The 27,810-nt window shown below is 37.0% G+C and overlaps 1 protein-coding gene and 1 non-coding gene across 3 annotated transcripts in view; both read right to left on the reverse strand.

The window, feature by feature from the left end:
* Nucleotides 1–3,229: 3,229 nt before the first annotated feature.
* PRMT3 (protein arginine methyltransferase 3) overlaps nucleotides 3,230–27,810 on the reverse strand; it is a 110,083-nt gene continuing 85,502 nt past the window's right edge. The window contains exons 14-16 of one of the 2 annotated variants that reach the window (XM_024558755.4): nucleotides 15,869–15,919; nucleotides 15,585–15,672; nucleotides 3,230–7,898 (exon numbers count right to left, since the gene is read on the reverse strand). In XM_024558755.4, coding sequence (XP_024414523.3) covers nucleotides 7,789–7,898; nucleotides 15,585–15,672; nucleotides 15,869–15,919 — 249 coding nt within the window. In that variant the 3' untranslated portion in view covers nucleotides 3,230–7,788. Of the gene's footprint in view, nucleotides 7,899–13,562; nucleotides 13,656–15,584; nucleotides 15,673–15,868; nucleotides 15,920–27,810 lie in introns of those variants that run through there. The other variant, XM_024558754.3, reaches the window with a different exon arrangement.
* LOC112303515 (small nucleolar RNA SNORA2/SNORA34 family) lies at nucleotides 17,389–17,525 on the reverse strand. Its single transcript, XR_002974661.1, has one exon. It is a non-coding gene; the product is annotated as a small nucleolar RNA SNORA2/SNORA34 family (small nucleolar RNA).

The raw sequence follows: 27,810 nt of genomic DNA on the forward strand, positions 1-27,810 counted from the left end.
GCCAAACCCTTTCCCCTCCCAGCGAACATCTTCAGTCTTCCCACATTATTGAGACTAAAAGGACTTCTGTGAGAGGCGATCTGCCCAGCCATGCCTGAGATTTTCAGTGGCTACTGTGACCCTCCTGGCTCAGCATATTCAGGACTGCCATCAAATGCCGGTCACATAACATGGCAGGAAACAGAGAAAGTAATTTTGAATCCCCTCAGCTATCCTTGTGTCTATTTAAGGAAAAGACAGGCTCCTCCCAGCTGCCATCACAGGACTTGTCTCATTAAAGCAAACACACACCGAGGAACGGCACGAGGATAGGGGCAGAGGAAGGTGTATGGGGAAGAAATCCTATCAGGGTCCCCAGCAGGAGGGTCACTGGAGACAGGCACTAATGGAACAAAGACCTGGGACTCCATTCCTGTGCCTGCGGTCACAGCGCCGGTTCCAACGCGGGGGAAGAATGTGCCGTTTGCTTTCAGAAAACCCTCCAAAGGCACTCAAACCACACAAAGGTTTTGTTCTCTTAAACACCTCAGGGACGCTGCTGAGGATAAAAACATCAGTTTAAAAAAAACCCTTGCAGTTACTATTGCTATCAAACTATTATCTACAAGGTTTTAAAGTTATCTGACCAAGATTTCTCATTAGCTAAAATATTCCTAATTATCGACATTGCTGGTTTATGTTGTATATTGAAGATTTTTGGAGTCACTCATAATTTTGTCCTTGCTTTCTTATTAATTCATAAACAAAGAAAATATTTAAAAGTTTTACAAATAATTTGATATTTTTAAGGAAGTTTATCTGTGCAAGCCATTTTCACACACTTACCAGTACAGAACAACTACCCTTTGCCAATTCTGAAATATACCAAATTACCTACTTTATGAAAAGGATCAAACGCAGGTCAATTAGAAACTATTTAAATGTGTACACGCTGACTGAGTAACCCACCAATGCATTAACCTCAGGGTTTTCTGTGGGGTCAGAACCATCTGATGGCCTTAGGCTCTGAAATTTTAAACCACCACAGTGGCTGAAAAAAAAGAAACATTTAAACATGTACTAGTGATACGTTACAGGTTTCCTAATTTAAAAAGGCAAAACAATTAATTCATAAATAATAAGATAAGAAACTGAAGAGGAGAAACTGCCATCTCATTGGTTGATTATAGCAAACCAGCAGCCCAGATTGTTGGCCAGTATCTTTGACACATACTGACTGCAGCCCTATGTGCCAGCGCACAATACAGCAATTAATAAAAATGAACTAAAGTCCCTATCCTCCTGGAGCTCACGTTCTAGTGGAGGAATAAATTAAAAAGATAAATTGGTAAAACATATAGTATACTAGGGAGCAGAAAGTGCTATGAGAAAAATAGAGGAGGGAAGGGGATTGGGGGTGTGGGTGGGATGAGTGTGGGTTTTACAACTTTAAATTGCCACAGAAATTTCAGTGAGAAACTGACTTCTAAGCCCAGACCTGAAGGAGATGAGGGACTGAGTTGGGTGACCATCTCAGGCGGGGAGGCGGGGGAGAGCTTTTTAAGCAGAATGGACAGCCTCAGAGAGAGGTGTGCCTGTCCTGGAGGGAAGGGGAGGAAGGCCAGTGTGGCTAGAAATGAGTCAGCGGGAGTGGGAAATGCTCAGTAACGACAGGTACAAGACTGTAGGGATTTGTAGGCAAATGTAAGGGTGTTAGCTTTTATTCTGAGAGGAGAAGCTTCTGGGAGTGTTTGGGTAACGGAATAGCAACTTCATTTATATCTCGAGGACTATTTTGGCTGATGTATTGAGAACAGACGTGGGTAGAGTTGAGTGGGTCATACACAGAAAGACCAATTAGGAGGGTCTTATAATAAACTAGGCCAGGGGTTCTCCAACTATTTTTGGTTTGAGGACGCCTTTACATTCTTAAAAAATATTAAAGACCTTGAAGAATTTATTTGGTCCCAATATTTACTATATGGGAAATTAAAACTGAGAAACACAGTATTTATTAACTCACTAAATAATAAACTCACGTATTAACAGAAATAACATTTAATGAAAATATTTTTTCAAAACAAAAATAGTAATAGTAGTTATTTAGCACTTTTACAAATCTCTTTATTACCCGTTTTAGTAGGAAGAACACAGCTGGATTCTCATAACTGCTTCCGCATTCAGTCTGTTTTACGTTGTTTTGGTTGAGATATATGAAGAAAATATGGCCTCATATAATCTTCAATACTAAGCCTAAACTTGACAAGTAGTAGTTTCTTAAAGGTCAGTCTCAATGTAAAGCCTTAATCAATAAACTTTTTTTCCTTCGGAATCCAGGGGTTTATCTTGCCCTTTGAATAGGTATTTGTAACATTATGCACTTTTGGGGGGAGGAGGAATATGAGTTCACTGAATCATGCAGTTCTTTAAAATAAAATGTGATGAATTTTCTAAATTTTGTGAGCTCTTCCTGTGACCCACTGCTTTTCAGTAAACAGGTGAACCCATGGTGTTCAACAGCCGCCATTACAACAAACATATTTGATGTTTTTATGATTCCTTCTACCTTCAGGAAGGACCTGCTGACCTTCCCATGAAGCAGGTCATAAGACCCTTACGCAAGAGGCACCTGCCCTACACCAGGACGGACGGAGTATCTCCAAAAATGGAGAGGAATCTGAATGAACAGGCCTTGCCACTTACCTTTGCCCTGTGCTATCTTCCCATGACCTGACACTCTTGAGCAAGCCGAGCATAAAAACAGTTCCTCACTTCTTTCCTTACGAAGGCTCCTGTGTCATGGAAAACTTATATTAAATAAATTTGTATGCTTCTCTCTTGTTAATCTGTCTTTTGTTACACACGTTCCCTTGAGAACTTAAAAGGGGAGAGAAAAAAATTTTTTTTCCTCTCCCTTCCATCACTAACCTCAGTCTTTTTAACAACTGACAAGCTCACGGTGATGGATACATGTTTTCCAAAAGTCTGATTTGAATTTTATCATTAGCAAAAAATCCTATCAGTTGTTTTGTTTGAATAAGCTCTCTTTTCTTTTGTAGGACAATGTCTGCCATATATTGTCATTCTTTCAAGTGAAAATGCTGTTCCATGAGAAAAGAGGCTAGCTCAGCTCACAAATCAATCACACAAGTGCTGTTCTTGGAGATAAATACTGTATTTTGGCATGCAGCAAAAGTACTTTATTAGTATAATATTCTTAAAAAGACGTGTATAATAACAGAGCCTCAAGGCATGTGGAAAAGAGCTGATACAAAGCAATTTCCCCCAGTCTCTCCTAACGTTGGCAGTTTTGGATCCAGAGCTCTCTTAAAAACCCAGAGATTAATGAGGTTCATACACATCCTTTTTTTAAGGCACAGAAGTCCAGTAGACACGTTAGTTTGCATGTTGTGGGTGGGGTTCAGTCATCTCTACCTTTGACAAGTTCTGTTTGCACATTTCTCTGGTCTTTCTCAAGTATATAAATACTGTATTTATAAAGAAAAGTTAGGCTGTCTTGGTCAATACTCTAAGTCTTCACAAACAGAGTACCTCCAGTTGCTCAGCTCCCCATTTTTTTAAAGCATAGTTCTTGTAATCTGTGTTTTATTGTGTGTATCTTCTCTGCTGAGGCCATTAGTGAGTCACACGAGGCCATATTCTACCTATGGTGTTAGCTATCTCTGCTCCAATAAAATTTTATTTACCAAAATGAGCAGTAAACCGAATACAGCCCCAGGCTGGAGTTGCCAACCCTGCGATAGACAATGCTTGACTTTGACTTTCATCATACGTTTCAACTCCATACTTGGGAGACATTCTGCTACAGAGAAAGATCTGAATGCCCCGATGTTTTGGGCATATGCTACCGTCCAGCAGCTTGAATGGCCATTTTTGGCACAGCCAGCTGACACTACATGGCATATCCTCCTTTTTAATTTCTCCTGTTGGATGTTCTTAGCAGTGTCATTACTGTAATTCCTGCACTTGAGAGCGTGACTGGTGAGACGAGCAAGAACTGACCTCAAATTGGTAACTTCACACATTTCATTAAAACACTTTTTAAAAAAACGTTTATTGATTTTAGAGAGAGAGGAAGGGAGGGAGAGAGGGAGACATCAATGTGAGAGGGAAACATCAGTCGGTTGCCTCCCACACATGCCTGGACGAGGGGTTGAACCCACTACCCTGGTATGTGCCCTGATCGGCAATGACGCCCCAACCCTTTGGGGTATGGCATGACATTCCAACCAACTAAACCGCACCAGCCGGGGCCACACAACACATTTTAGATATTCCATTTTAAGAAGAGAGGGAGGTAGAATGCTGAAAGACACAGGGGGACCGTACTGGTTAATCTCGACTGTGATAAAAATAAAGTAACTCTAGGCCCAGAATTACTTGCCTTATCCCTCAAACTGATTCTTTAAGAGTTAAATGACAGCTCCCTGACTTATTTGTGTCCCTAGAAGTTAGGGGACACTTAACAGGCCACTTTGGGCAATGCTACACCCCTCCAAGAGTTCTCTTTTCTTGGATCCACTCCTTCCAAAATGCTCTGTTCAGAAAATACTTCTTTACTCAAGAGTTGACTTATGTTTGGATGAACTCCACACATTACAACATAATAATGTTACTTTTCACAAAAGAAAATAGAAGAAAAATGTAATTTCTTAATGGAAATGAAATTCTGGAATAGAATAACTTGCTATCTATAAATGCCCACCTGCCACAGTATGGAAGGACATTATATTTTTCATCATCAAGGGTGATGAAGTACTTATTTTTCACAGCAGTTTAATGACAGCTTCCAAATCAAGAGCACACACTTGGACGCTCGTATTCTTATAAAATATTTAGGCATACAAATTAGAATGTTCTAGCCTGGGATGGCTAACTGAAAAACAGAGTATGGTTGGGCTAGCTATGACTAGGGGGGGAAAAATAATCAAGAGCCACTGGATAAAAATCCCATGAAAATCAAACCAGAGTTTTGAAAAGTAATAACTTTTGATAAATACTTTCTTAAGTAGCAAAAAATGTTATGCACTTACAAGAAAGAAAAAAATACCAAAAAATTACATGGTTTTTGGTTACTTTAAAAATCCATTGCATCTTTTTATGGACTTCCTTACTTTTACCACCCCACTCCACTCAGATCTGTACATGAAGCCATTCCAGAGAGAACGTCAAGTACTTTGAGCTGTACTATCTGCACTACACATTTCCGGTTATGGTCTGAATTCAAACCCACAGCGGCAACAAGCTGGCTGGTTTAACCCAGTGAAGAGAGAAGTCGTGCTCACGAACAATTGTCTTAGACTATGGTCTGAAACACCACCATTTGAAGGGGTTGATTTTCTCATTGGTAGAAGTCTAGTTCTCATATAAAGACCAAAAGACAGTTTCTTTTTGATATTTGCTATATGAAATATTAATTTGTTGAAGTCCTCCCACTCATCCATGTACTAGGGCAGTACTTACTGAGGTTGCTGATTCTCTCACTGCGCTAATGTAAATGCCATGTATTCTTTGGAAGAGGTCCTTGGCTGATGACGATACAATATACCTAGCATGGACTGTTTCCTATGTGTCAGCTACTGACCTAAGTAAGCAGTTGAAACGCATTAACTCATGAATTGGCACATTCATGGAGGAAGAGAGAGGTTAAGGAATGTGACTACGATCACACAGCGAGGAAGAGCTTGAGCCAAGGCTTCGACCTAGGCACTGACTCCAGAGCTCACGCTTCTTATCACTATGCTATGTTGTCTTGTGTATACTTTGTTTTGAAAAAAAACAAAAAAACAAAAAAAGTGGTTAAATTTAAAACAAGCATGTGACCCACCTTTCTTTAAATATCCCTGCTTTCTCAAAAACAATTCTTTTGTTAAGACTTATTTATTAACATCAAAAAGACCCAAACAATCCAATTTAAAAATGGGCAGAGGACCTGAATGAACATTTCTCCAAAGACATGCAAATGGCCAACAGACGTGTGAAGAGATGCCCAACATCACTAATCATCAGGGAATGCAAATCAATATGACCTCACACCTACAAGAATGGCTATTACACAAAAAGTCAACAAATAACAAGTGTTAGTGAGGATGTGGAGAAAAGCCAACCCTCTTGCCCTATTTTTGGAATTATAAACTGATGCAGCCACTATGGAAAAGTATGGAGAGTCCTCAAAAAATTAAAAACAGAACTACCATGCGACCCAGAAATGGGTATCTACTTCCACTTCTGGGTATCTATCCAAAGAAAAGAAAAACACTAATTTGAAAAGAGTCAATAGCCCCTATGTTCACTGCAGTATTATTTACAATAGCCAAGATATGGAAGCAGCCTAGGTGGCCAAAAGTAAATGACTGACAAAGAAGATGTGGAATATATACACAACGGAATATTACTCAGAAATTTAAAAAAAAAAACAAAAAACCCAAAACATGAAATCTTACCATTTGTGACAACATGGATGGACCTAGAAAGTATTATGGTAAATGAAACATGTAAGTCAGACAGGGAAAGATAAACATATGATTTATATATGGAACTTAAAAAACAAACCAAAACAACAACAGACTCATAGATACAGAGAACAGATGGTTGCCAGAGGGGAGAGGAAGGGAAAAATAATTAAAAATGGTAAAGGAGAATAAGAGGTGCAAACTTCCAGTTATGAAATGAATAAGCCACAGAAATGCAGCACACAGCCCAGGGAATATAGTCAACTACACAGTAACATTTTACGGTGACAGATGCTATTAGACTTATTGTGGGGGTCATATTGTAAGGTATATAGTAAGTGTTAAATCACTATGTTGTACACCTGAAACTAATATAATGTTGTATGTTGACTACACTTTAATAAAACATTTTTAAAAGACTTATTTTAAATGCTTGATTTTATAAAAGGCCTTAATATTTTGAAATGTCTTTTTTATAATGCTAATGCTTATTGTATACCTTTTATAAATGTTTTCTATTCTGCATTTCAAACTGACACAATTGTAAAGAGTAACATACTAACAGTTACACACTTAACTCTGCACAAAAGTCTAGTTTGAAGAAGGTATTATGTTAGTAAATAAGCACATATTTACCCCTATCTTGAAAAACTTTTATGAAACCTAGAATAAACATATTGAAATTAGATTTCCTGGGCAATACTAGAAAAATAAATTGCTAAAGAGTACTTGCAAAGAGGGAATAGGCTACAAAATGAGAACTACAGAATTACAGAGTAATCAACTAAGCTGTCTTCAAATATGATTTGTGTGATGTGCTTTTCCATATTTTAGTCCCTTACACTTGGTCTTTATTACATCCTAATAATCCAACAAATAAGACCATTAAAAGCTGTTCTTCCTTAGAGAGGAAATCTGCAATAAAATGTGTAACACCTTGTGTATAGTTACTAGTTTAACAAAATATTATCCTTATAAATAACTAACTAATAACTTGTGTTTAAAATTTACAGCAGGAAACTTTTTAAAAACAAGAAAAGACTATCTCTGTTCCAAATTTAGGACAATTTAAATGATTTTCAGTATAGCTGAACTTAATGTAAGGGTTGCAGTTGGTTAAATCTCACTGACCAGACCTCCATAATGCGATCACATAGGCGGACCACTAGGATCCCTAGTGAGTCCCCTTCTTTAGCTGAATTACACTGGACTCCTACCAGCAGTCTACTGAGGAGACTCACAAGGAAAGGCTCCGACATCCACGTCCTCACATAAAACCCCTCCACCACCACCACTACCCATCCCGCCCCCACAGTGAAAACTGCAAGTGGCTTTGTCACTGGAGACCGTAAGTTTGAGTCGAATTATTCAATGTGAGGGCCACGATCAGAGAACGTGGATCTTTCTTATTCTTGTGGACTGTGATCTTTCCTTTCAAGGAGTCACCTGTAGAAGAAAGGCAAAAAATATATATATGTAAGAATTGAAGGAAAACAGTCTAAAAGAAAAGCAATAGTGTACCCTGTAGTTCTCTTTTTTAGTTATGTTTCACTAGTTTGTTTTTTTTTTTATTTCATTTATTTATTTTTAGACAGAGGGGAAGGGAGGGAGAAACAGAGGGAGAGAAACATCGATGTGTGGGTGCCTCTTGTGCACCCCGGGCATGTGCCCTGACTGGGAATCCAACTGGTGACCCTTTGGTTCCCAGGCTGCGCTCAATCCACCGAAACACAGCAGCTAGGGCTGTTTCGCTAGTTTTCAAAAACGTTTTAACTATCAAATCCTTGTGAAAGAACAGCATTACAGTGGCCGTGCTGGGTTGGGGAGTAGTTTTACTGGACTCCTGAATACGAGGCCCTATGGTGAGTCTGAACACACAGAAAAATATAAGATATAATTCCTGCCGTCCAGGAGTTCATGTGAGGTCAAGGGTAAGAAGAAATAGCTACATCAGCAATTACAACAGGTTTATGTCTAAAGCGTGCTGAAAGTGAAAACTGGGGATGGATGAAAGGCAGTAAAAGGCAATGTTTCACGAGAATAATGAAAGAATTACCTGAGGACTAAAGTCATTGCTAACTTAGGACTAAAGTCATTGCTAACTTCAGGCATGCACATGGATCGGCATTTAAGGGAGAAAAAACATGTTACAGAGAGCCCTCAGGGAAGGACATTCATGGAAGGAACTGAAAATTAGAGTTGCGAAAACCTAAATTTGAATTGTACAGAGCCACGTGACAAGGCTGTTAGCACTGAAACTACCAAAGCTGTAAACTGGAGAACAGAACTCACACGGGCCAAACAGTAAACACAAAAAATTATATATTTGTTTAAAGGTAAAAATGGACTCTCTAAAAACTTATACTGGATGCTCCAAATTTTATTTTACTCCAAAATGGAATTTTATCATATACATGATACAATATATATCACATATGATACACATATGCTTTTTTGAATACAAATACTTCTCATTTAAGATTTTTTTCCCATTTATTTACCAAGAGCAATTTAAAAATAACAAAAGAGATGGCTAAGTTGTGGCTGATCACCATTACTTGCTCTAGCAGGAGCAAGGTCACACCAGGTAGCACCAGGTAGAGCTCCGTTGTCTGGAGGAACATAGTGGGGCTCCATATAAAACGCTGGGAATTCTACATAACACTACCCTTCCAATCTACGAACAGGACGGACGCTTCCATTTAGTTGTGTCTTCCTCAGCGTCCTTCTTCAGCGTTCTGCAGTTCTCCAAGTACAGGCCTTTTACATCTTTGGTTAAATTTATTCCTAGGTACTTTAGTTTTATTTTTCACTCCTATAGTAAGTGGGATTTTTTTCTTAGTTTCTCTTTCTGATATTTCACAGTTGGTGTACAAAAATGTCATTGATTTCTGAATATGGACTTTGTATCCACTACTTCGCCGAATTCACTTATTAGGTCCGGTAGTTTTCTGATGGAGACTACAGGGTTTCCTACGTATACTACCATGTCATCTGCAAGTAATGACAGTTTTACTTCCTCCTTTGCAATCTGGATGCCTTTTATTGCTGTGGGTAGGACCTCCAATACTATGTTGACTCAGAGTGGTGAAAGCAGACACCCTTGTCTTGCTCCTGACCTTAAGGGAAACACTACATCAAATTAAAAAGCTTCTGCACGGCTAAGAAACCATCATTAAAGTGAAAAGGGAACAGACTGTATGGGAGAACATATTTGCCAATGATACATCAGACAAGGGTTTAATCTCTAAAATATATAAAGAACTCATACGACTCAACACCAGGAAGACAAACTATCCAATTAAAAAATGGGCCAAAGATTAAATATAAAGAGAGAATCTTAAAAGCAGAAAGAGAAAGGCAGAGAGGTACCTACAAAGGAGATTCCTATAAGACTATCAGCTGATTTCTCAAAAGAAACTTTATGGGCAAGGAGGCACTGGCAAGAACTATACAAAGTGACGAAAAGCAAGGACCTACAACAAAGATTACTCTACCCAGCAAAGCTATCAATTAGAACTGAAGGACAGATAAAGTGCTTCCCAGACAAGGTAAAGCTAAAGGAGTTCATCATCACCAAGCCCCTATTAAATAAAATGTTAAAGAGACTTATTTAGGAAAAAGAAGATCAAAACTATCAACATTAAAATGGTAACAAACTCACACCTATCAATGACTGAATCTAAAAAACAAAAATAGTATAGGGCCATACCACTCTGAACACATCTAAAAAACAAAATCAAACTAAGCAACGACTAGAACAAGAACAGAATCATCGATATGGAGATCATTTGGAGGGTTATCAGCTGGGAGGGGGAAGGGGGAGAATGGGGGAAAAGGTACAGAGATTTAGAAGCATCATTGGGTAGGTACAGAATAAACAGGGGGCTGTTAAGAACAGTATAAGCAATGGAAAAGGCAAAGAACTTACATGCATGACCCATGGACATGAAGTAAGGTGGGAGACTGCTGGAGGGAAGAGGGGCACCGGGTAGAGGGGGACAAAGGGGGAAAACTGGGACATCTGTAATAGCATAATCAATAAAATATACTTTAAAAAACACAAACACAAACAAAACCATCTCCCTCAAGTCCGGGGGCCCCAGCACCTGGCACCAGCCTTGCCACTGCCCTCCTGCACTGCGGTCCCCACCCGGGGCCTCCCTCATCAGGGAGACCCCATCAAAAAATACTACCTGTGTGTCTGTCTCCTGCTCCAATAAAGGGCTTTCTTTTATTCCGGAATAAATAAATGAACGAATGAACACATGAAAATAAAACAATAAAAACACCTTTGTTATTGAGATAAACTATCAGAATCTGATTGCTTTAACTTGCATTTCAGTGATTATCAGTGGTGATGGGTATTATTTGGTATGTTTAACCACCATCTTAAAAAAAATCCTTTGTGCTTTGTTCCTGATGTATGTGACGCATTTTTACAAATACTTCCTCTTGGTGTGTGTGCCCTAATGGTTGCTCCTTTTTGATTTCAGTTGCCCTCAGAAGTGTTAAAAAAATGTAAGTGGCCTTGTTTGTAAATGTTCTATTCAATCCATAGCATAAGGATCAAAACAGGAATGTTCCACGGTCCTTATAACACAGGTTATCAAATTCTTCTTTTCAGGCTGAAAGGATATGCCTATAAGAGCTCTATGCATTCCTCAATTTACACATGAAGATGAATTAGTAATGGATACTTTTGTTATATGATTACAAAAAAAAGTTTTAAGCATCAATATTAAACAAACATCTGAATAATTTAAAAGATATAACATTGTCTTATAAGCTCAGTACACTTTTCATGTCTTAAAACAAAATAAAAGTAAAATAGCTACTTTTATAATAAACTGAAATTTCAAAATGAGGGTGCAAACAGCATCTATTTAAGTTAATTAAACAGCACAAAGGGTCACAGTAATAAATACATATTTCATACTGCTGAACTCCGTTCAATTGTTAAGCCTGACTGAAGTGCCAAGGCAGTGGCTTGCAACATCAGAATGGATCGGAGTAATTAATCAGTGTCAAATAGATATAAAATGACTGATGATGTTAAGGGTGTACACTGTGGTGAGAGCTACAAAGGACATTCTCTGCGGAGCTGAGTTGTACTACCCTGCTTTAATCATCGGCAGATGTCTATTAGTATACCACAAAGCAGTGTTACAGTTCAGTCACGAATAAAACCAATTTCCTGTGGTTTAAATTCAGTGGTTTTTAAAAACTGTTTCTTCCACAGCAATGAAATTTCATTTCCCCAAAAGAGGAAAAAATAAAAATTCATTATTTTCACTATAACAGTGTAGAGTTAAAAGAAAAAAAGTAAATGGATTCTCCATTTAAAAAAAGCTTACTAGGGTATATATTAGGTATACATAGAGAAAGAGAAATAGCTTGATTTTAATCATATTCCCAAAGCCAAATAACATGAAAATGTTCGGGGTTTTTAAAGTAAACACTGCCATATAAGTGGGTACAATAAAACTTTACATTATTTTTAAAGGTAAAAACACACGCCCCAAATCTAACCTTAAAGTAAGTGTTCTCTAACCCCTTTGAGAGTATCCATTCTTACTCCCGCAATGCTGGAAGTGCCCAAATGTTTAGAGCACCTCTTTTGGAACTATTTTTTGATCTACCTTGTGAATAAAATAACAAACGAAACAAAAACAAACTAGGCTCATTTTTTTACAGTTCCATTTTGCTTTGGGCCAAATGTAGAATTCTTTGAGAAATTTCCTATTCACATTGTCTTTTCCTACTTTCTAAATGTCAGGTCTACCCCCAAGGGCTAGTTTTATCATAATCCCCTCCCCCAAAAGCTTTACTATTACTGACAATATAGACACACACAAAATCTAGGCAGAATAACTGTATAAATGTTTATAGTATCTTAATTATTAAAAAATCTTGTCATATTACTTTCTAAACACTAGCGGTCTATTTCCGGATTATTCTCCATTTGTTATATTAATCTATATGTCTATCTATAGTAGACACCAATACTATACTGTCTGGGTTAATGTAACTTTTTAGTAAGTTTAGAAATCACATAGTTAAAGGATTTCAATATGGTTCTTTCTCAAAATTGTTTGGTTACTCTAGGTCTTTTATATTTGCATGTAAATTTTACTCAGCCTATTTCTACCCTGCTCAATAAATTCACTCACTAAATTCCGCAGCTTTTATGGTAGATTCCTTAGGGTTTCTATACATACAATCGTGTTATCTGTAAATAATGACAGTTTTATTTCCTCCTTTCCAATGACTTTTAATTCTTTTTGTTCCTTATTGTACTGCCTGACACTTCCAACATTAAGAGAACAGGAGTGGTGAGAATGGACCTTGTCCCAAATATGGGGGAAAGCATTCGGACTTTCCCCGTTCAGTATGCGGTTTGCTGTAGACTTGGTGCAGATGCCTTTATCAGGTTGTGAACATTCTCTTTTATTTGTAGTTGGCTTGAGTATTTATCATGAATGGACATTTAATTTTATCAAATGATTTTTCTGTATCCACTGATGTGGTCATGTGGCTTTCCTTTAGACTGTTAACTGAATGGATCACCTTAAATGACTTAAAAAAATGCTGAATAAGCCCTGCTTTCCTGGATTAACCCCCCCACCTCCAATACGGTCATGGTGTTGTTCTTTTTATAATATTGCTGGATTCAATTTGCTAGTATTTTGTTAGGGATTTATTCATAAGGGATACTTGGTCTGCAGTTTAGTTTTCCTATACTATGTCTAGTTTTTGATATCAAGATAATACTGCCCTCATAAAATTAGCTCTATTTTCTAGAAGAACCTGTGCAGAACCGGTGTTTTTCTTCTTTAAGTGGATGGGAGAATTTGCAATAAAACAATTTGTGCCTGGAGATTCATCTTATGGAAACATCTTGAGGCTGGCCGCCTGTTTTTGTAAATAAAATTTAATTGGAACACTGTCACACCCGCTCATTTACCTACTGTCCCTCAGAGTGAAGGTGTCTGTGGGACCCCACTGCTGCTACCATGGAAAAATTATCAGGGGATAGGAGTATGAGAGAACAGAGAAAAAACAGAAAACAAAAATGGGCATTTCCCCCACTCTGTGAGCATTAGCAGATCTCAAGCTAGAATTGGAGGGCTCCTTCGGCAGCTCTGTCCGATGATGCCCTTTTCCAGGTTTCAGGCTGTTTGGAGTCCAGGCTGGGGAATACTGGAGGAAGATAAATCAATTTACCACCAGTTCAGTGATACTTCAAATCCTGGTCTTCCTTTCCAAATTATCTGCTACCATTTCCTTTTCAGAGATCGCAAATCTGCTCCACACGTTCTGGTTTTACAGCTGCTTTGGGTGAGTGAGATATGGAATGTGCTTGTGTCATCTCACCTGGAACTAAACTCACTGTGCCTTCATATTTAAATGTGTTTTCTGTAAGACAGCACTTACTTAGTTCTTGTTTTTATTCAGCTTATTTCTGCATTTTAATTGGCATGTTTAGACCATTCCTATTTATTAAAAACCTATCTTTTTAGAGGTTTAGGTTAACAGCAAATTGAGAGGAAGGTACAGAGGTAGCCCATATCCTCCTGCCCCTGACATGCACAGCCTCCTCCATTATCAGCATCTCTCATCAGAACGGTACTTTTTTTTTTTAACCAAGGTTTAACCTCCGTTGACAACACATCATAATAATCAAAAGTCTGTAATTTACCTTAGGGTATAATGACACATATCTGTCATTATAATATGATGGAGAGTATTTCCACTGCCCAAAACATCCCCTGTGCTCTGTGTATCTATGTCCCCTACCCTCAGCAACCACTTACTGCCCCCATATTTTTGCCTTTTCCAGAATGTCACATAGTTGAAAACACACAGTATGTAGCCTTTTCGAATTGGCTTCTTTCACTTAGTCATATGCATTGAAGATTCCTTCATGTCTTTTCATGGCTTGATAGTGCATTTCTTTATAGTACTAAATAATATTCCACTGTCTGGATGTACAGACCATTCATATTTTATATTAAGTCTACCATCATACCACTTGCTTTCAATTTGTCAATCTGCCTATGTTCCTATCTTCTTTTGAATTGAATTTTTCTCAGGACTTCATTTTATCTCCACTACTAGCTTATTAGCTACACTTTGGGGTTGAATTCAAAATATTTTAACTGTTGCTCTGGGATTTACATTTTACATTCTTAATTTATCACAGTTAACATTAAATTGCTTCTTGTACAGTGTAAGAACTATACAATATGCCCTGGCTGGTGTGGCTCAGTGGATTAAATGCTAGCCTGCAAACCAAAAAGTCGCTGGTTTGATTCCCAGTAAGGGCACCTGCCTGGGCTGTGGGCCACGTCCCCAGTAGGGGGCGCACAAAAGGCAACCGCACAATGATGTTGCTCTCCTTCCTTTCCCCTCTAAAAATAAATAAAATCTTTTTAAAAAAGAACTGTACAATATATTTCCAATTTCTCATTTTCTTTTTTTATCATTGCTAAATATTTTACGTCTCCATATGTTCTGAACCCACAATACATTCTTTTGCTTTAAATAGTCAGTTAGCTTTTAAGAATTAAAAAAAATGAGATAATAAAGGCTTTTTTATGTACTCATACATCTACCACTTCTGGTATGTTCCATCTTTTGTTTAGATCCAAGTTTTCACTTGGTGATCTTTTCCCTTCATTTGAAGAACTTACTTTAATATACCGTCTACTGTTGGTCTGCTGGAGATGAATTATTTCAGCATTTTGCTTCTGGAACAGTTTATAGAATCTAGGTTGACAGTTTGGTTTTAGCACTTGGGACTTTAACACTTTAAGCACTTTGGAGAAAAAAGTGGTGACGGGAGACTTGACTCTGGGTGGGGAACACACGATGCAATGTACCGATGGTGTGTTCTGGAGTTGTACACTTGAAACCTGTGTCACTTTTTGAACCAATGTCACTCCAAAAACTTCAATAAAATTTTTTTTAAGTAATAAATTAATTTTTGAATGAAATGATATGCCATCTTATTTTAACATGTTATAAATGCTTCAAATAGAGTGGACACATAAAAAGTGGTTGTAGAGAGTGAATGAATATTGTATACTTCAAAATAAATAATACATTCCCTTTATTTTTCTTTCTCACCTGCTTTAACTGAAAATGGCTTTTCCAATAGAAATATTGTTTGTTTCCAGTGTGTTTTGGTACTCTGGGGGCCCGTAGAGAACATGACCTGCATTGGTAGAGTTCAAAAATATCTGATGAAGTACAAGATATTTAATATCACGGTACATTAATCTACTATATCCCACACAAGCTCCAACTGCTTACAACAGCAAAATGTTTACGATCAAACACCTTGGGGCACGAAAATAAAATACAATGTATTTCACATAATTAAGTCTTATGAGACAACTCATAATACTTACCCTGTTGCGGCAATTCTTCTCAAAATATATATCAAAGTAGCCAGCAACTGCCTGTAAAAAAAAAAAAAGGGAAAATAAATGATTAAACTAATTACATGACATAATTTATTATTCAGTCTTTTAAAACATGGGAAGTAAGAAACCACTTCAAAGACCAGACACCCCTTGAACTATGGCAAGCCACCATTTTTCTGGAAAGGGTGTTTGAAGTGAAAATAAGGTAATATAATTTGGCTTTCCTGGCCCACAAAAACAACATAATAAAGGTAACAAAGCTAATCAAATAATCAATATGTTTTATTAGAGAAATGATCGTGGTAGACTACTGAATGGTGGGAGACTGTAAGAAGAGGGAGAGATTCAGTAGGCCCCTAGCCGACCCAGGCTCTCCCGCAGAGATGCTGCCAGTGGCAGGTAAGCCACCTCGGACACTCTGGCTCTAGGCAAGTTTCCAAAGGACTGCAGCAGCGTGAGAGACCCCAGGAAACACCAGCAGAAAAACTGGTAGATAAGTCCAGTGCAGACTGCAGAATCATAAACAAATAAATCTAAATGACTCTGACTTCAAGGCATTACGTTTTGGGGTGGTTTATTACATAGCAATAAGTAACTAAAACATACTCTTTTATACAAAGACAGCTCACTGAATTTCTTCTGATATTGTGCATCCGATTTGAAAGCAAACTACTATAAATATTTTTGCGATAAGATCAATGGAATATTTAAATGTTACTTTTTTCTGAAAATAAACTAAAAATGAGTAATAGTACTCAAATAAAATTTATGTTTAAGCAAATATTCAAAAGAGAAACTTCAAAGGAACTCTAGGGGTTACTATGATAGTACAAAAAGGCCTCTAAAAGAAATTAACATTCAGATGAATATATAGTTCTCATTTGTTTGTATAAACTTTAAATGATACCATTCCTTTTCCTTTCACTAGTGGGACTGGCTTGATTTAATCTATTTTTAAAACTGCCATTAAATAAAACTTAGAAGATAGTGTTAAAAACAGGACACTGCTGCTTTTGTTGAGAACGTGAAGTTTTATTGATCTTTTAATTGAATCCAAACCAAATTCAGTATTTAACCTTCAGGTTCATTATACTTTAGATACCAAGAGAAAATAAAAATACTAGTTATAATTCTGTCAAACAGAAGCATAAAGCAATGTAGTACTCAGCTACAATTATAGAAAACCATGCAGCTAATCAGATAATTTCTAAAATATAACATTTTTTTTCAGTTGATTTTCTGATACCTCTCCACTGAGTAATTTAATTGTCTTCTTAAATTTATTCCTGTATATCTATCTGGTTCACCACTATATCCTTAGTGCCCAGAGCAGTGCCTGGCCCACAGTACAAAATTCATGTCTGCCGAGTGAATGTGCTATGATACAGAATTTTAATATAGTACTTATTATACTAATATTCTAGTTAGCCCTATCAGACTATAATTTATTTTTAAGTAAAGCCTATGAGTAATTTATATATATATATATATTTTTTTCTTTACCCAGATGTTTCTTTCTAATGAACTGACCATTACATTTCCTAAGTTCTGAAATGGCCAACAGACCATAGAAAGACATTGCTTTAGGCTCCTGCTTGAAGCCAGCAGCTTCAGCAAACTGCTGGCCTTGATTCAGGGCCAAGTAATTTATATTTTTATGTCCTTTACCCAGCGCAAGCCTGTTAGACAGCAGGTTCTTGACAAATTTTAGTTAGATTAACTTTTTTTAGTTTTCAGTTTCTTAAATACCTTGTATAGCTTGCCTCACTACATAGTCAGGCACTTTATGAGACAACTGGATAACTAACCTTAGATGGAACTAATAATTTTCACCTCTGAAAAAAAATAAGAGTGTGTAGCCTGGTACTGGCATGAGAACAGACACATAGACCAATGGAACAGAACAGAGAGCCCAGAAATAAGCCCAAGTCTCTACGGTCAATTAATATTCAACAAAGGGGGCAGCAGCATAAAATGGAGTAAAAATAGCCTCTTCAACAAATGGTGTTGGGAGAGCTGGACAGCTACATGCAAAAAAATGAAACTCGAGTACCAACTTACACCATACATAAAAATAAACTCAAGGTGGATAAAAGATTTAAATATAAGTCATGACACCATTAAAGTCCTAGAGGAGAACATAGTCAGGAAAATCTCAGATATACCATGCAGCAATATTTTCACTGATATATCCCCTAGAGAAAGGGACATAAAGGAAAGAATAAACCAATGGGATCTCATCAATATAAAAAGCTTCTGCACAGCTGAATAAAACAGTATTAAAATGAAAAGAGAACCAACTGTATGGGAAAACATATTTGCCAATGATATTTGCCACCTCAGACAAGGGTTTGATCTCCAAAATACATAAAGAACTCACACGACTCCACTCTAAAAGACAAGCAACCCAAATAAAATTTGGGCAAATGACTTGAACAGACACTTCTCCAAGGAGGACATACAGAGGGACCAGAGACATATGAAAAGATGCTCAATAACACTAGCCATCAGAGAGATGCAAATTAAAACCACAATGAGACGCCACTTCATACCAGTGAGAATGGCCATAGTAAACAAATCAACAAATCAACAAACAACAAGTGTTGGAGAGGATGTGGAGAAAAGTGAACCCTAGTGCACTGTTGTTAGGAATGCAGATTAGTGCAGCCAGTCTATAGAAAACAGTATGGAATTTCCTCAAAAAAGTAAAAATGGAACTGCCTTTTGACCCGGCAATTCCACTGCTAGGATTATATCCTAAGAACCCTGAAACACCCATCCAAAAGAATCTATGCACCCCAATGTTCACAGCAGCACAATTGACAATAGCCAAGTACTGGAAGCAACCTAGGTGCCCATCAGTAAATGAATGGATCAAAAAACTATGGTACATTTACACAATGGAATTCTATGCAGCAGAAAGAAAGAAGGAGCTCCTACCCTTTGCAACAGCATGGATGGAACTGGAGAACATTATGCTAAGTGTAATAAGCCAGGTGGTGAAAAACAAATACCATATGATCTCACCTTTAAGTGGAACCTAATCAACAGAACAAACAAGCAAGCAAAATATAACCAGAGACACTGAAATTGAGAACAGACTGACAGTGACCAGAGGGGAGAGGAGAGGGGATTATAGGGGAAAAAGGGTGAAGGGTTTGCAGGAACAATTATAAAGGACACATGGACAATAACAAGGAGGAGGCGTGGAAACAGGGGAGGGAGGTGGGAAGCGCTGGGGTGGTGGAGAGGGGTGGGGGGAAAAGGCAGAAAACTGTACTTGAATACAATAAAAAAATGTTTATTAAAAAATTGCAGCAATGTATGTCTTTAAAGCAATTATAGATATAAAAAATTATAAAAGTTTTGTATTACACTGGTTGAAGGAAACTATAGTTTGAAATAACAATATTGCACAATAAATAAAAATCAGAGTATGTAGAACAGATATGGGGAAGAAGGAGCTGATTCTGTATATAAAGCTGCACAAGTCTCAGCCGAACCCCTGAGCTGCATGGCCCAATATACCGAAGGCGGAGAGAACTGAACTAAAACCGGAATCACTGACACAAATCCCAGGATTAATCCCTGAAAAAACTTGTGTGGAAAAAATCCAAACCAACAAGGAATAGCTTAGAGAACTAAAATAAGATCTGAAAAACCTATACAAGTCTCAGACTGATTTCTTAAGTGTATAGGCACAGTAGAGGCCCAAAACAATGTAACAAATGCTTGGAGAATGAAACTCAGATCTGAACCGCTGCCTGCCCAGACACTGTTGACAGAACTTACATTTTGACTTTAACTGGGCTGACGGCCCGCTGACACCAAACACGAACATTCTCTAGACAATGACAACATTACTGAGAATCCACACAACACAACACAGCATGAACGACAGCTAGGATACAATCCAAAAGTACTCAACATACAAAGAATCAGAGAAATGTAACCAACTCCCAAAGATAAAACACAATTAAGAGATGCCAACTCTGAGATGACGCAGATGCTGTACTACCAAAGACTTCAAAGCCGAAATCATTACTATGAGGGTACACAGTAATAGAAAACACACTGAAATGAATCAGAAGATAGGAATTCTAGGGAGAAAAATAGAAACTATAAACAAAGAACCACATAAAATATTTAGAAATGAAAAATACAATAACTGAAACAAAAGAACTCCCTGGGCTGCACTGCAGAATAGATGTCAAGAAAAAACAATCAGTGAATTTGAAGGTAGATCAATAAAAATTGTCTAATTTAAAAAACCAAGGATAAAAATTTAAATAAAATGTATAGAGTCCCAGGGACCTGCAAATCTAACATACATATAACTGGAGGTCATGATGGAAAAGAAAAAGCTACTGGAGCAGGAAAAATACCTTTTAATTTTCTATATCCAGCAGAAGTATCTTTCAAGAATAAAGGCAAAATAAAGAAATTTTCAAGTGAAGAAAATGAAAATATGTCATTGCCAACAGACTTTTTAGAAGATATTTGAAAGGACGTTCTTCAGGCTGATGGGCCATAACAACAGAAGGAAACCGGAAACATCAAAAACAATACGAACAACAGGAACGATAAATAGTTGGGTCTTATAAAAGACTTCCTTTTCCTTCTGATTTCCTTTACCACACTGGTGACTGTTTAAGGAGCAGTTGTAGCATCGTCCAGTGGGTTACCGATACACACACACACATAATCATAAAGACCAGGGTGTGAGGGTCAGAGGGAGGAAGAGTAAATTCACAACATATGTAAGTGTTTACAAAAATTGGAACTGAAGAGAGTTTTTTAAATGCCACACACAGGCAGACTTAATATAAGTGAAATCTAAAATTTTAGTATCAAAGGTAAAAGGTAACAAATCTGAGAACACTTGTAATATATATAAAACAAAGGGTCACCTGTTCTTTGTACATTAAACTTCTACATGTTAGTAAGAGAACCATGTGTCAGAAGAAATTAAGACAAAAGAAATTTATAAAAGTCAAATGATTCATAAACATGTAAAAAAAGATGTTTGACTTAGAGAAAATAAGTAATTAAAACCACCAGATATATTTTCCTTGATTATATCGGGAAAAACATTTTTTAAATGATAATATCCACAGTTTAGTGAGAAATGTGGCATTCATAGTGGGAAAATAAACTGAAATAGCCTTTCTAGAGAGAAATTAGCAATGCATATCAAAAGAAAAAACATTTGTATTAGAGAGAAGTCAGACATAAAATAGTATATAATTCCATTTATATACAGACTTTTCAAAAACAGCAAAACTTATAGACTTATAAGTTAGTACAGTAATTAGCCTTGCATAGGGGTGGTGACTGAAAGGGGTTACATGGTGGGCTCCTGGTTTGCTGGTAATAATGTTTCTTAAGCTGAGTGCTGGGTACACGGTGGGTATTCATTTTGGACAGTTTCATCACACTACACTTAAGATTTCTGCACTTCTCCACTTTGTAAGTGTATGTTAGGTATTCGATTAAAATGCTTACATAATGTACATACTCATTGATCCAGGTATTCTAAAAAGTATTCTATGGAAATTATTGTGTATACTTGCAAAGATTTAGCCATAATTTGTCAATTTTAGCTCAAATTTTCAACAACAGGTGACCAGTTAATAAATCACAATACCGCCATATAATGGAATACCATTTAGCCATCAAAACTAATTGTGTAGATAAATATTTACTGATTTGGAAAAAGTCACAATATACTGTTAAATGAAAAGAATAATGTATATTATGGACACATTATGTGTTCTACAAATATGAATATATATACAGATAATTACTAAGCTACCGGAAGTAGACGATAGAGTTGGAATAGCCATATTCTTTTTTTGGAATGTTCCTATTCTTTATGCTTACCTATAATTTGTATTTCTCATAAAAATTTACAGCTCCTGTGATCATAAGTTATTTTTAATACTTTGAATTAAATGACCTATCATATTGCATGAAGGCATTCAAGTCAACCATAACCTTTGAATCAATTCCTTTAGTTCCTTTGAATTAGTTCCCCAAAATCAGTCATCTCTGTAACCCCAGGGGCCAGGGCAGTGTCTACTATGTAGGAGAAACTAAAGGAAAAAAGGTATGACAAGTTTTCCCCAACTAGTATTTACATACAAAAATTTTTTTTTTCAATAAAGAGATTAGCAAATACAAAAAGAAAAAAAAAGTAGAAAGTAGAGGAGTAAAGACGTATACAGAATAGTCACAGTAATTAGAAATTTCCAAACTATATTAAAACATTAAGAAGACTTTTAAAGATTTTAGTAAATGGGTGTCATTGGAAGGGGTTTACTTTATAATTGTTCTTTAAGGTACACATATGTTTTCTGCACTCCTAACATTCTATGTTACCAACAACAAAAAAAGGTGGAAAAAAATCCCAGTAAGCTAACAAAACTTTTTGTGAAAACAAATTCAGGTTTAAGATAAGCTTGTATAGCATCATCAGAAGATGTGACCTGAAATGTGTAACACACACGAAGCAAAAAATCGTATATTTAGCTCTGGTAAAAGACAGAATAGCAATATTAATATGGTAGAACTATTGTAGAATTTATAATTATAGACTATAGAATTTATAACTACAGGTTTTAATGAAGAGGCTCGTACATGAGTTTATAACAAAATTAAAAAATAAAAAGATCTGAGAACACAAAGATATTTTAAAACCATTTTCCAATCCCCAAATTCAACTATCTATGAAATGCAGTTAAAAAAAAAATCAAAGAAGAAACTAACCCTCCCCTCCCCCAGACCTCCAAAAATAGGTGTAAAAAAACTGGGTAGTTTGGGGTAACCAAAAAGCAGTTTATAAGTCTCAAGACAAATAAATAAAATAGGGGAGAAAAATAAAAATAAAAGACGTAATCAATTTTGGTAAAAAGAAGCCGGCAGGGACCCATGACAAAGATAACTCTGAAATCACATCTGTTTTATATTTCCCTTTGAAATGCACCACGGTGTCTCTTCGGCTCCTCATGCAGATTTACCCTCCTAACGACGTCTGGTTGAGGGTCATACTGAGATCAGTTCCACAGCACACATCAGGCAGAAGCATGAGGAATGCTAGGAAGAAAGTCACTGGGGATTAAGAACTATGTGCAGATAATCTATTCATCAGTTAGCGTTCACGTAACTGAGCAAGCAGAAAACTCTTACTCTGAAAAACCAAAAAGAACTTCTGGTTTAAAAATGGGTAATTATTCTCAAACACAAGCAAAGCCTACAATGCCACTCAAATAAAAAGGATTTTATTTTTTCTGTATATATTAAAATAGAGATTAGAAGAAAAAAAAAAACCCTTAAACTTGAAACACAGTCACATAAACCAATTGAACCACGACTAGGGTTTTTATTTCTGCAAAGCCATATAACCAAATATGTCCGCGGATTTGTGGACGAAACTATTTTGCTGCAGAATATAAATATGCCGCTTTTTTCCAAATACAGTTCCACTACGTTGTTACCATCATGCCATCCCTTTAACGGGGTATCTCTACATCTTTCAAACATTCATTTCAATGAACTTACCCTTTCTTTACAAAAGCCATTCGAAGGTAAGGAAAATCAAGCATAGGACATTGAAAATGAAGACTGACACACAGTGGTAATAACAACTGCAGCACAACTTGACATGTGCTTGAAGAAGATCAGATACAGTAGAAAACCTGACCTCAGCATAAACCCCTCTTTATTTCCACCAATATATCTTGTCAGGGGCAAAGGGAACAACTAAGGAAAACAGTAAGCATTAAAATCAAGTATCTGTAGGAGCTGAGTTAATCTGCAAAGATCGCAATTAATAAATAAAATTTCACTGGATTATACCATAGTCAGAAAAATGTTAGTTCCCTTAGGCTGAGAGAAGACAGAATGAGTGGGAACAAGGTCGCTGATGACGACAGAAGGAAACAGAATGAAAGGAAAACACGTGCATACAGTAAACTTCTGGGATGATTTGACCATGCTTATAAGCACACAGGAAAATAATGGGGGCATGTAACTTTATTGTGCACCTTAAATATTCCTAAGTATGAGAATACAGTTTGAGCATGAGCTGCTTGTCTCTAAATTTCACAAAAGAAAATAATCCATAGCACTTGTAAACTGAATCGTTTAAAAATCTGTTTTACACCACAATTTGTTTGTTTATCCCACACATAAAAAGGTAGATGCAGTTCATTGTATACATGCTCATCCGAAGAACAATGACTTGAAATAAAAATGAATCACCTTCTCGTGCAAAGAGCATCTCTTTAAAGAGGATATATCATGTGTGTATGTAACAGAATGGCAGCCAATGAAATAAGATCAGGCTAGACCTTATGAGGAAGAAAATTAAAAATTATCATTATCACTATCACCTGCAGGGAGTAATTTATCATTTCTGTTCCTCATTGGTATCATGTTCCGACAGCGTGTGGTTACAGCAGATACAATTAGGCAGCTGTCCACAGGAGGAGGAGGATAATGTGCTTTTGATGGAGTTTGCCCAAGCATGGAGACAGAGTGCTTGTAATCCATGCAGCAGGGTCACTAGAACGAAAACACAATTCATTTTTGGTTGGAGTATTTCTTTCAAAATCTTAATATGGAATCCAGAAGCCAACTCCTGAGTTTAAAGCAAGTAAAAAAGAGTAAGAAGGTAACGCATAAAAAAGATCATTATAGTTTACATCACTGTTTAAAAACCAACCAGACGAAAACACAAACAAAAGCCACACAAGCTGCTACAAAAACAGCACGCACTCTGCTATTAAAACTAAGAAACCATAATCAACAAATAGGAAAATTACGTATTTTGACTTTCTTCCAAATTTAACTATATCTTAAATAATGGATTCTTCCTTCTTCAATTAATTTTCTATTTTATCCCAAGAGGAAATTTGCATCTTTTCTTTCATAATTCCTCCAGGGAACAATACACATTAAATGCCATACACTTCTCAAGAGACTTTGCCAAATTGAGCAGTTTAGAAATCGACCTAGAAATATGGGAAGTAGCAAAACAGACAGTAAGTCTAAAATTTTTGAAAGGTACTTTTATTGAAAGACTCAATGTAATCAATTTTTGATCTACTTGAAATATTCTCAGTTATGAATAGAATTCTTTTTTAAAATTTACTTGGGTTGCTCCCTTGTAATTTCAAAATTGCTAATTATAGTGACTTTAGGGTGCATAAGAAATCACCTCTTCAGAGTCCAAAACACAAGTACTTTAAAATTCTAACATCCCATAAATTGATACCTTACATTCCCTAACTGTTCTACATTTCTTCCTAGCTATAAATACAAGATATTGTTTTACATATTGAATATTCACCGAGACTTATCAATATTTTCACTCTAAAAAATCTTAAAGTATAATGTACATGCAGAAATGTTATACATAAGTACATATCATGATGAATTTTCAAAAAGAATGCAGCTGTGAAATCAACACTCAAATCAAGAAACAGAGCATCTAGCATGCTAGTAACCCCCACCCTGCCCTTATGCACTTAGCTAGTCCTAGGCACCTTCCCCAGCAAGGGTATCTACTAGCCCGATTTCTGCTCTTTCCAGCTTGACTGAGATGTAAGTGACGTACAACGTTGTGTAAATTTAAGGTGTACAATGTGTTGACTTGATATACTTACACATTGCCAAATGATTCCATCTAACCACATTGTTAGAGGACTCCACCATCAGATCACATAATTATCAGTTCTTTTGTAATGGGAACACTTAAGATTTTTTCCTTTAGCAACTTTCAAGTATGTAATAGAGTATTATTAACTATAATCACCACGATATACACTAAATCCTCATGACTTACTCAACTTATAAATTGAAGTTTGTCTTCCCATTCCCGCAGCCCCTGGTAACCACCATTTACTCTTGGTTTCTGTGCTTTTTTAGATCCCACGTATCATACAATATTTGTCTTTCTTTGTCTGACTCGTATTCAGCACCATGTCTTCAAGGTCCATCCTTGTTGTCAGAGACGGCAGGATTCCTTTCTTTTTATGGCTGAGAAATATTCCATTGCGTATGTATGCCACATCCTTATCCACTCACCTGGCAATGTCACTTAGGCTCCACAGCTTGGCTATCATGCTACAATGACATGGGAGTACAGAAGTCTTTTCGGTCCTGTTTTAATTTCCTTTGGATATGCATCCAGAGTGGGACTGCTGGATCATTGAGGTAGTTCTATCTTTAACTTTTTGAGGAACCTCCATACTCTTTTCCATAGTGGCTGCACCAATTTACAATCCCACCAACAGTGCACAGGGGTTCTCTTTCCTCCACGTCTTCACCAACACTGGTATCTCACTACCACTGTGATTTCTAAGAGCAGAGATTAATTTTCACTAGTATATACTTCAAATGAGCAGCTGTTTTCATTGTTTAGGTAGAAGGCTCAGGCATTTTGCTTAGACAGTGAGGATATGGAGGTAAAAACAGACATGGTGAGACTGCCCTTAAGGACCTACAGGAATCTACAGTTGAACAAAAGACACTGAAAAGCATCATGAGTATGGTGAGTGTTATTCCAGGGACGGCACGAATATTTAATGGATATATTAGAATCTAGGTGGTGGAATTAGGGAAGGCTGCCAGAGGCAGTAACATTTAAACTGAGACATAACAAATGAAGGAGATAGTTTAGAGAATGGGGAAGAATGTTACAGGGGACTGTAAGGAGGAAAAAACAGTGGAGTGAAGAACCTGGCTCCTGCAGTGGTGGACTGGATAAAATATGTGACCCCTTTGCTGACAGCAACTATAAGAGCTAACAAAATATAAAATACCGTATGTTTGAAGGTGTCAGAGAGAGAAATTAAAGCATTACCAAGCCAAGACTCAGAGAAGAAGGGTCCAAAGACTGAGACTGACATTTGGGACCGCCGTTGCCCTAAAGGCGTTTCCTAGTTCAGAGGAAGCAGCTAAGGACCACTGACGCAGCCCCTCCATTAGTTAGCGTCACCTGGGGAGGAGTATAAATAAGGGGCTCTTGTAATTCTCATTCTGGCCCACCCCAGAGGCCTGTGGTTGGATGCCGAGATGAGGATGAGAAGAGAAAACTCAGACTGAACACTGCAGTGCAGCCTCTGGGACAGCCAAGATAGGCCAGTTGCTAAAGCAAAGGGTGTGCTGTGGTAGTCCCGTCATTCCCTTAGTGACCTAGAAATTAAAAACGTGACTCTGCAATACTGTCGGCAGAAAGCGATTCCGCTTTGGGAAACAGCAGATTTGCATAAATGCAGCATTTTGAAAGAAGGTCTCATTTCTCTACTACATGAGATATTCAGGTGCACGAATAGGTCAGAGTTTTCATCGCATACTTTTGCCAATTAAAAGAAAAAGGTCAGTTCAATCCTGATGGAATAAGTAAATCCATCAGTGAATTCACACAATCCTAAACCCCCATAAGCAATGAATAAGTTAAAAATAAACTTAACCCTTTCTTTAAGGCAAGATAGGAAAGGAATGGTAATATTAATTGGATCATTTTATGAGGATTTTCTATGTGCCAGGAACAATGGTAAATGCTTTTATGTATTATCTCAGTTAGCACTCAAAATAATACCCAGGAGGTAGGGACTGGCATCATATCTCCACTTCTCACATAAATAATTTGGAGTTCATCTTTGAAAATGTTCCATGTGCATCTGAAAAGAATGTGTATTTTGCTTCTTTGGGATGAAAGGCTCTCTCTATATATATCAGTTAAGTCTATTTCATCCAAGGCCTTGTTCAATGCCACAGTATCTTTGTTGATATCTTGTTTAGAAGATCTGTCCATCTTTGACAGTGGGGTATTAAAATCCCCTGCTATAATTGCTGTCAATATCTTTCTTGAAGTCCTCCAAGATTTTCTTTATGTATTTGGGTGCTCTATGTTGGGAGCA

This window comes from Desmodus rotundus, chromosome 5, assembly GCF_022682495.2.
Source record: "Desmodus rotundus isolate HL8 chromosome 5, HLdesRot8A.1, whole genome shotgun sequence".
NCBI classification, from domain to species: Eukaryota; Metazoa; Chordata; class Mammalia; order Chiroptera; family Phyllostomidae; genus Desmodus; species Desmodus rotundus.